This window comes from Gekko japonicus, unplaced genomic scaffold (assembly GCF_001447785.1).
Source record: "Gekko japonicus isolate JY-2015 unplaced genomic scaffold, Gekko_japonicus_V1.1 scaffold457, whole genome shotgun sequence".
Classification (NCBI taxonomy): Eukaryota; Metazoa; Chordata; class Lepidosauria; order Squamata; family Gekkonidae; genus Gekko; species Gekko japonicus.
In genome coordinates, this window is record NW_015164196.1 from 65368 (window position 1) to 75139 (window position 9772).

General features: G+C 45.9%; 1 protein-coding gene across 1 annotated transcript; it reads left to right on the top strand.

Moving 5' to 3' along the window:
* Positions 1-1031: 1031 nt before the first annotated feature.
* Positions 1032-9508, top strand: LOC107107968 (ras-related and estrogen-regulated growth inhibitor-like protein). Its single transcript, XM_015408344.1, has 4 exons — positions 1032-1240; positions 4309-4362; positions 5025-5101; positions 6605-9508. The coding sequence occupies exons 1-4, from the start codon at positions 1126-1128 to the stop codon at positions 7022-7024; spliced, it is 666 nt and encodes a 221-aa protein (XP_015263830.1). The 5' UTR covers positions 1032-1125; the 3' UTR covers positions 7025-9508.
* The last annotated feature ends 264 nt before the right edge of the window (positions 9509-9772 follow it).

Below are 9772 nucleotides of genomic sequence, written 5' to 3' on the forward strand. Positions count from 1 at the left end.
TTTTAAAAAAAGGAAAAGTTGAGGGTTTTAATGCAATGGTTCCACTTCAGAATCAAGACCAACCAGATAATTCAGGACTCAAAAATCCGAGGGAGAAATTCAGGTGAAAATTTTACTGTTCCATGTTTTTACCCAGGGTGGTTAAATAGCCACTTTTTTTCTTTTTGCTGTCCTTTATTATTATTTTCTTTCTTTTGTGCCGTTTTCACACCATTTTAATATTATTGATATACAACCAGCATACAGAACAAGTATGGTTGCCAGCCTTCAGGTGGTGGCTGGAGATCTCCTGGAATCACAGCTGATCTCCGGGTTACAGAGATCGGTTCCCTTGGAGAAATTGGCTCCCGTGGAAGATGGCCTCTCTGGCACGGTACCCCATGGACATTCCTCCCTCTCCAAATCCTGCTCTTTCCAGGCTCCACCCTCCTCCCAAATCTCCAGGAATTTCTCAACCCAGATCTGGCAACCCTAAGAACAAGGCTATGTTCTTTTTAATCAGAAAAACAAATTGGTGCATGGAGATGTAAAATGCTGTAAAATAAGGATTCAGGTTGTTTCTCCCAAAGAAAGATCAACATCTAAACAGGAATGTTGAAACAGAAAACTGGCAAGCTCGTGAGATCCAGGCTCATCCCTAACACCAAAATAAGGTCCTACCACCTCCCTGGCTGGCTTCCCGGCCCTGATGTCTTTCCAGCAGTGGTTTTTTAAATACCTTTTGCTGCTCAAATCCTAACTCAGATTCTTCCTTCGGTTCCCTTTCTTTGCCAGCTTTTGTGCTTTTGCTTTCTCAACTTGGGCAAGTTAATCTCGTTCGGCTCACATGCATCCTCCGTGAAAGGTGCAGAGCAGTCACCTCTCCCATATGTGCGCACACGTTGTATGGCATGTTGGGAATTCGTGTCGGACAGCCAGGCACAACACAAGAGGCTGTTCCATCTGTCCCTGTCACTCCCAGGCTGCAGCTCCTCCTCTTCACTATAAAAACCCGGCAGGCAAGAGAAGCCAGGCAACCGATTCTCCAAGAGGCACCTGGAAAAAAAAGAAGCACACACTTTTCTCTGGAGTCTCTGCTTGCTCACTCCTTTCCCTTGGCTGCTTATTCCTGGGCATAAACTCCAAATGTTGGTCCAACTGAGGACAGCTTTTCAACAGGCTGGGAAGATGTCCGAATGCAACCTGTCCAAACTGGAAGCCAACATCCTTGTCATTGGAGCTGAGAAAGTGGGGAAATCAGGTGAGTTGCTTGGAGGAGAGCCTGCGACGTTTAGACAGCTACCTAGTCCGAACAATTGCTTCTGTGAACTGTATTTGCCTTGGGGCAGGGATCTGTCTCTCAGTTTATGCCATAAAGCCACAAAGCTGTAGAGAAGAGTCAGAGCAGTAGCCGTGGGGTTGAGCTTTGAATGAGGAAATCTCTCCTTCAGATCTTGTCTCTTGCCCTGAGTTCACTAGGGGGGCTTAGGCAAGCCACTGTTGCCTCAGTCCTTCCTTCTGAAATATGGGCATAATCATATCAACCTACTTTACAGGGTGGTTGCAAGGTTTCCAGTAAGATCACAGATGGGAAGCACTTCAAACGTTCAAAAAGTGCTACTATGTAAAATGAATTCTTATTGTTCCACTCTGTCTATGCTTTATTATTATTGATTATATGTACAATGACATTGAAGTACAGGATGCAAAAGGCAGATCCTTTTCTGCAAGGACTCTAGATTTAGACCAGGGCTGGGAGGGCGCAGAGAAGAAGAGAGAAATAAGGGATGAGTTCTGACTGTTGAAGGGGAGAGTTTATACTGTCAGCGGCATGGCGTGTACTGGGGCAGAGGTACCACTTAGCCATGCACTACAAGAGAGCTGTTCAGCCTCCACTAAATTTCCACATTTAGATGCTGAGATGTGAAAGTGGGAGAGCAGTACGTTTTAACACCCATATCTGTCCCAATCATGTGCACGGTGGTGTGGAGTGTGATTTTAATAGCAAAAGATGTATGGGGGTGCAAGATACCAAACCCTCAACCCCCACCGGCAATTTGCCTCCCCCAATCTCTTCCCACAGATGTTTTTCTCTTCCGCTAAACTCCTGCACCAGAAATGAGCTCAGCTGAGAGCTACGGGGTGGGGGCAAAGTGGAAAGACAATAAGGAGGTAAAAGGTGTGGGAGGGGAGACCGCTGCTTCCATTACCCCCATGCTGCTTCTGCTGTTAAAAAAAAAATTGGCGCACACCTACACACCTCTTTCTCCACCTCTGGGGCACATCTGAATGTAAAATCATGGATGTGCTGCTGTTATATCCAGCCTGGTCCTCGAGGTACCATGCTGTACCAGTGAGCCTAGCGCCCCCCCTCCCCCCAACATGCCTTACAGTCAGGGCACCTTCTCAGGGTCACATAAACAATCCTGGGAACACTGCAAAGGGGAGAGGTCCTCCGCACACATGCAAAATGCCTCTCCCACACTAATAATTAACCCAAACTGCACATGGAAGGGTTTTCAGGATGGAGCATTTTAGAAATCCAGCAATGGTGAACTGAGGAAAGCCTCCTGAAAGGGAATAATATAACTGATGCCAAGTGTCTTCTGGTAGGTTGCTGGCCCCAAATCAGTATTTTGGGGTGGGTATTGTTGTCCCCACAGCAACTGGTATTCAGGGGTACACTGCCTCTCACCATGGAAGTTCCATCGGGATCTTGCAGCTAAGAACCACTGGTGGACCTGTCCTCTTCCATGAATTTGTCCCATTCTCTCCTTTACAGCCGTTTTAAAGCTACCTTTCTAAAGCTGCTCCTGGATGTTCAGGTAGTTTCCTGGCTGTTGCTCACCTTAAAATCTGACAGGTGTTTGGAAATGAAAGCCTCACACCTTCCTGGTCAGAGAGGCTTGATCGGCCATAGCTCCCGGCGCTGAGGCTTAACTTGCAAAACTGGATCTCGCCTGCGGTTGCTAAGGGCAGAGGTTCAAAATGGAACTTATAATGGAGTGATCCTTCAAAGCACATTAATTTATCAGCAGATTTCGAGAGGCCTTCTGAATACAGGATAGAAAGGATTTAAGGCACATATAAGCCCTTTTAAGTCAGTTGTTTCAATTTATCAATTTAAATTCATTTATACGCCACCTTTGTCTCTAATGGACCCCCAGAGTGGCATACATCCTTCTCCCCTCCTCCATTTTCTCATCACAACAACCCTGTGAGGTAGGGCAGGCTGAGAGAGTGACTGGCCCAAGGTCTCCCAGTGAGCTTCCATGGCAAAAGTGGGGATTCGAACCTGGGTCTTCTGGGTCTGATATTCTTAACCACTACACCACACTGGCTCTCAAACCATGCATAAGAGGAGGTGATGCTACCTGTGATCCTCCCATTATGTCCAGTTGCCTTTTTGGGTGATGAGAGCAACTCGTGTATTTCTTTTTATATATTTGTGTGTGTGTGTGCGCGCGCATGTGCTTGCCTGGAAGTCATGGTTGACTTCTGGCAACCCCTACTGGGGGCTTGGACGTTTTTCACAGAGGTGGCTTGATCAGCCTGCCTCTGCGTCCTGAGCCCTGGTATTCCTTAGAGGTCGCCCTTCCAAGTACTTACCAGAGTTGGGCCTGCTTAGCTTCTGAGATCTGACGAGATCGGGCTTGCCTGGGCTACCCAGGTCAGGGCTCGACTCACGTATTTCTTCAGCCCTGGTACACAGAAGCCCTAGTCTGGGCTTCCAACTGTGCATACCAAAGCTGAAAAAAATAAATGCATTGCTCAATTCAAACAAAATGGAGACCAAATGGTGCCTATCAGCATGGTGCTTATGAATAGCATGATCTCTCCCCTTATGCATGGTTTGAGTGCCAAAGATATGACAACTGAAAAGGGTATAATATGTCAATGCAAAGTTGTTTGTTTTTTAACTGTTTTTAATCCTGGCGTGCTTCCTCAGGAGCAAGCCCAAATGAAATGGAACTGAATTAGGGTTGCCAGCTCTGGGTTGGGAAATTCCTGGAGATTTTGGGGGTGGAGCCTGGAGAGGGTGGGGTTTGGGGAGGGGAGGGACCTCGGCAGGATATAACGCCATAAATTCTCACCCTTCAAAGCAGCGATTTTCTCCAGGGGAACTGATCTCTATAACCTGGAGGCCAGTTGGAATTCGGGGAGATCTCCAGCCACCTCCTGGAGGTTGGCAACCCTAAACTGAATGCAAACATTAGGCCAGGCAGGTTCTTTGCTGGGCATCTTGCGGGATCTCTTCCCAGCAGAGGTTTCTCCCTGGGCACAGGATCCATGTTTTTCTAATGTTGCTGTTTCTTCTACTTTTTCCAGCGTTGACAGTCCGGTTTCTGACCCGAAGATTTATTGGAGAATATGGGAATATCGGTGAGTCCACTTTACAAAGAGTCCTTCTCCTTTCCATGTCTCAGTTCTGTTACTCTTCCTTTCTCAGTCCCCTCTTTCCATATCTTTTCTTTTCTCTCTCCCCCCCCCAATTTTTGTTGCTTTTCATAGAATCACAGGAAGGGGCCATTGCAGGCCACCTAGTCCAACCCCCCTGCTCAATGCAGGATCAGCCTAGAGAGCATCCCTGACAAATGTGTAGAAAGCAGGGCTTTTTTTGGTAGAAAAAGCCCCGCAGGAACTCATTAGCATAATAGGCCACACCCTGACACCACAGCTCATTAGCATATTAGGTTGCAGCCCCCTGTTGCCAGAAGTGTGGTCATCCAGCCACACCCACCTTTTGCTTCTTATTCTGTTTACCTTGTTTGTTGTCAAAACCCAGGGCCTTTTTTTGTAGCAGGGACTCCTTTGCATGTTAGGCCACACACCCCTAATGTAGCCAATCCTAATGAGTGTCTGATGTTGGGTGTGGCCTATTATGCTAATGAGTTCCTGCTGGGCGTGGCCAACTTGGGACTGCTCAATGCAGGATCAGCCTAGAGAGCATCCCTGACAAATGTGTAGAAAGTGTTTAGACAAGTGTATAGATTCTTTCTTTCCTATTAACGTATCTTCTCATCTCTCCATGTTCCCCTCTGCAGAATCCATTTACAGTCACAACATGATGATGGGCGGCCGGGAGGTTCACGTCAGCATCTGGGACTCCGTCTACCCTCAGGTAAGATACCTCATGCTGGACTGGAGAATTTTCCAAGCTGGGGCTCATAACAAACATGGATGCCCCAGCTTCTGTCCCAACTGAAGACTCAAACAGCTTAACAATTCTTTTCGCTGCGTCCATACAGAATAATGGCAGGAAACACACAGAACACCAAATTAGGCAGTCTTGGCCTATGGGCAACAAGGGCAGCTGCCCTGGACCCTGCAGTGTTGGGCTTGGGGCGCCAGCTTCTCCCAGCAAGGAAGGTGACGGTGATTCTGCGGCCCCATTCTGGACTTTTGCCCAGGGCCCCAGAATTACTAAGACCAGCCCTAATTACACTGAGCTGCTACCGAGACACTTCAGTATGCCAGCAACAAACAGGGCAGGCTCAGGAGGTAAGGTAAGAAAAGCCCTTCTGGATTGACCCAAAGGTCCATCTAGTTCAACATGAGCAGACATTGGCCTCTAGAAAGCTGGCAGGAGAGCATGAGGGGGCAATTGCCCTTCCCACCCCACCCCACCCCCAGCAACTGGTATTTACAGGTAGATTGCTTAGAATGCAGAGGCTCTACCTAGCTATTATGGATAAAGGCCACTGATAGACTTGGGCTCGGTGAGTTTGTCTATCCCTGTTTAGAACTATAAAACAAGTGGCCATCACCATATATCAGATTCCATATGTAAACGGTGTATATAAGAACATAAAGATGTGTGTGGCGTGCACTGATTGTGGGAAGATTATAGAAGGAATTATATTGCCCAATGTAACGTGAACCCCCCTCTGTTTGAGTTTCACAGAAGTGGTGTGCCCATTGTGGAAAAACTGATTATATTGCCCAATGTAACGTGAACCCCCTCTGTTTGAGTTTCACAGAGATGGTGTGCCCATTGTGGAAAAACAGAGATATATAATAGTTTGAAGGTGGCAGGCAAGGACAGATGGATTTCCAAGTTTCAGAAACCAAACTAGGACCAGCCATATTAAAAAAGTTCTTCCATTGGGGCTGTAATTTGATATAGCCAGTCAGTGAAATTCAAAGTGGATGAGAGGGAGGAGTTTAAATTAGGGTTGTCAAACACCAGGCGGAGCCCAGAGATCTCCCAGAATTTCAGCTGATCTCCAGACAACAGAGTTTGGTTTGCCTGGAGAAAATGGCTGCTCTGGAGGGTGGACTCTATGGCATTATACCCCGCGGAGGTCCCTCCCCTCTCCAAACCCTGCCCTCCCTGGTCCTTCCCCCAAATCTCCAGGAACTTCCCAACCCAAAGTTGGCAACCATATGGACAGCCACAGAGGGTCTGCTGATGTTTAATACTTATCCTGCCTGACACTTCTTTGATCATTTATGCCACATTAATTTCCCCAAAGGAAGAATTCTATAATCTGGTTAGGCCTAATTCAGTTCTTGGAAGCCTGGAAGTGGACTTCCGAGGTTGCCACGGCAACCTGAGGAAGTCTTAAGGATGGCCATTCTGCTTCTCCTCGCTAATTCTGGGTTCTCCCTCTGATCTCCACAGACAGCCGAGTTCCAGGGCTGCATGAATGAGAAGCAGGTCCGCTGGGCCGACGGTTTCATTCTGGTCTACAGCATCTGTGACCGCACCAGCTTCCATTTTGCCCGCCAACAGCTCCAGCAGATCCAGCAGCTGAAGAGGAGAAGAGGGGCCGTGAAAGTGCCCGTTATCCTGGTGGGGAACAAACGGGACTTGCAGCACCGGCGAGCCGTTTCCAGCGAGGAAGGACGACTCTTGGCTCTTTCCACAGACTCAAGCTTTTTTGAGATCTCTGCTGCAGAGACCTACCACGGAACCTTGGTGGTCTTCCACGAACTTCTGGACATGGTGCGGGATTCCCGGAGCTCCGCCAAAAAGACTGTGAGCATCCGAGGACTCGTACGGAGCATGTCAGCTGTCTTTGGGAGAAGGAGGACTGATTGAGGTGGCCTGGTGAGGGGAAAGCCAGGAATAAAGACAGGATTCTAGAGACACCTGGAGCAGTAAGTGCAGTGGTGGCTGTTCAGCTACATGAACTCGGAATCTCAGATGAAGTTGCCACAGAAGGGAAACGTGGAAGGTTCCCGCACCAGGTTCCAGGAACTACGGACAACTACAAATGTACCAAATGTTTACCATGTCCTTTTTGGCTGGGGAGAGTAATGTGAACAATAGCTAACTGTATTTTCTCTTGCCGGCATGATTTTGCATCTTTGGAAATCCTTGTGTTTCCACTTTCAAAACAGTGTTATCATGGCTTAGCCTCAGAACTGGGTTTTAGTGTGAAAAAGAATAAAGAGGGTGCTTTTGACCATGCGCAGAATGCCATTCTGTGGTTGCCAAGCAGCCACAACCAGCTCCGATATGGGGGGGGGGGAGCAGGCCTTCCAAGTCAGACCATATGACTTTCATGCAGGCGTGACCCCAGCACTTCTCTTCATAAAAATAATTCCTTTGCAAGTTAGCTGATTTGAAAGAAGCCAGGCAATTATATGACTTCTTGAAGGCTCACAATGTTGCTGTGAAACCTTTCGGAGACCCCGCAGGGATTAGTGAAATGATTAGGTTGATTGGGAACAAAATAACGGGGCTCAATTGATCTCATGTCAATTCAGTGCAAGAACCCTGCTGAATCTGACAGCGTGAGACACCAGCCCGCGCACAGAACTTTTGCCGTAATTACGTGCTTAAAGGTAGAGGCACTGCCACACCGTTTCGAGTTTTATGCACAGCATATGATGAACACCACTGAGATGGTTTCTGATCTCAGTTGCACACAAAGTAATTTCTCTTTCATAAGACGGGTGGGACAGCTAAGTAGCAGAGCTTTCCAGAATTTTTTTTAAAAATGTGCATGGAGAAAAAAAAATCAACATTTTCGTTTCTGCTAAAGAAAACTGAAAATGTTTTATCGTTATTGCTTGTTCATCATGCAAGTTTGCGTGTAAACTTTAGAAATAAAATGCAAAATAGACCTCGCCCCATTTTACAACCAGAAATATATATATATCTGTATGTATATTTAAATACAATTGTATAATGGACAAGGTCTAAAGAAATGTACAGCTCGTTATTTGCCTGAAATGGGGCTCTGGAGAAGTCTCTTGAACAGCAGCTGTTCCGTACTGCATGGCAAACTGTGTTTAAAATGGAAAGGAATTTCAAAAGCGGGTGATTGATATGGCAAAATAATCTGCTCTTCATATGGACATCAAAAGAGCCCTGCTGGATCAGACAAGTGATCCATTGAGTCCAGTATCCTGTTTCACACAGCGACTAACCAGTTGCCTGGAAGGCCAACAAATAAGGCATAGAGGCCAATGCCTCTTCCTTAATGTTGCCTCTTTGTTCTAGTGTTCAGAAGTCTGCTGCTCTGAATATGAAGGTTCCCTTTAGTTGCTCTGGCTTGTAGCCGCTGATGGACCTCCATCACTCCATCTAATCTTTTTAAAGCTATCTTTGCCCGTCACTAGGTCCACTGACAGTGAATTCTACAATTTAATTGTTCATTGCGCACAGATTTCCTTTTGTTCATCCAGAATCTATTGCTAATCAGTTTCAGTCATTGCCCTTAAATCTAAGAAATCCCAGTGGATCTACTGGCCCAAGTCCTTTGGTGCACCTGAAGAAGTCTTTGAAGCTTGATCCATACGTCTAATTGTCAAATATCCATGATTTTCCAACCATCCAGTATTGTATTGGCAGAAATTGGTAAATGCCTTTATCACATAACCAGTAAGAGGCACCTAAAAATCTACTGCATTTCAGATCCTGATAGATTTTGTCCACTGCCTCCATTCTCCACTGCAAGACTCTGGCTTGGCTATGTCTGTGATCCACCAGACTCCTCTGGGTTCTACCTCTGGCTCTAAAGAGTTTGTCCAAGCTCTGCTTAGCCAGTTCTGGGTCTGCTCAATAGGCAGTATTCTCAAAAGATAAAAATGTACAAGCAATCAGAAATTACTATGGTTTCTTCTCCCATAGCTTGAATCCGGCTTACTGGCTAACAAATTTTAATGTTGCTTCAATAGTTTAACTTCATGCTTCAAATGGGCTGGTCACCATTTATTTTTATTTGAATACATTCACCATTGTTTCAGGAAGGAGAGGGCATGTGGCTTTAGTGGGGACATGTGGGGTTAGTGACATCACTGGTTTCTGGCCAATCAATGCTATGCACACCCCTGATATTCTCTGCGCTAGATCCAGGACAAAAGAACATACATTTGAACAAACGTGGTGAACTGGCTTACCACTCAGATTATTTATTTATTTTATTGTATTGTATTTATACCCCGCCCTCCCCGCGAACGGGCTCATGTGCCTATAAGGCACCCACAAATCAGTAATTGGCAACCTTAATAATGTAGTCTCACAATTAAAAGAAATAGCTTAATGGTTTCCAGTTATTTCCACAGTGGAATTCTAGACCTTTGATATTAACAAGAATTTCAGGGATTTTTTTTCTGTATTTCACTGGTTGAAAATACATTCCTTTTAACTATTTCCATCACATCGTTTAGACAGTTCTTGAAAAATAACAAGCATCACAGTATGAAATGTAAATTATTATAATTTATTAGAACATTGCCTTTTGGGACTCCTGTTTACATTCAGATTTATTTTGTTATTTAACTGTTCTGTTGACAGAATCATCTCTGTTCTTATTTGGATGAGTAATAAAAAGTTTGT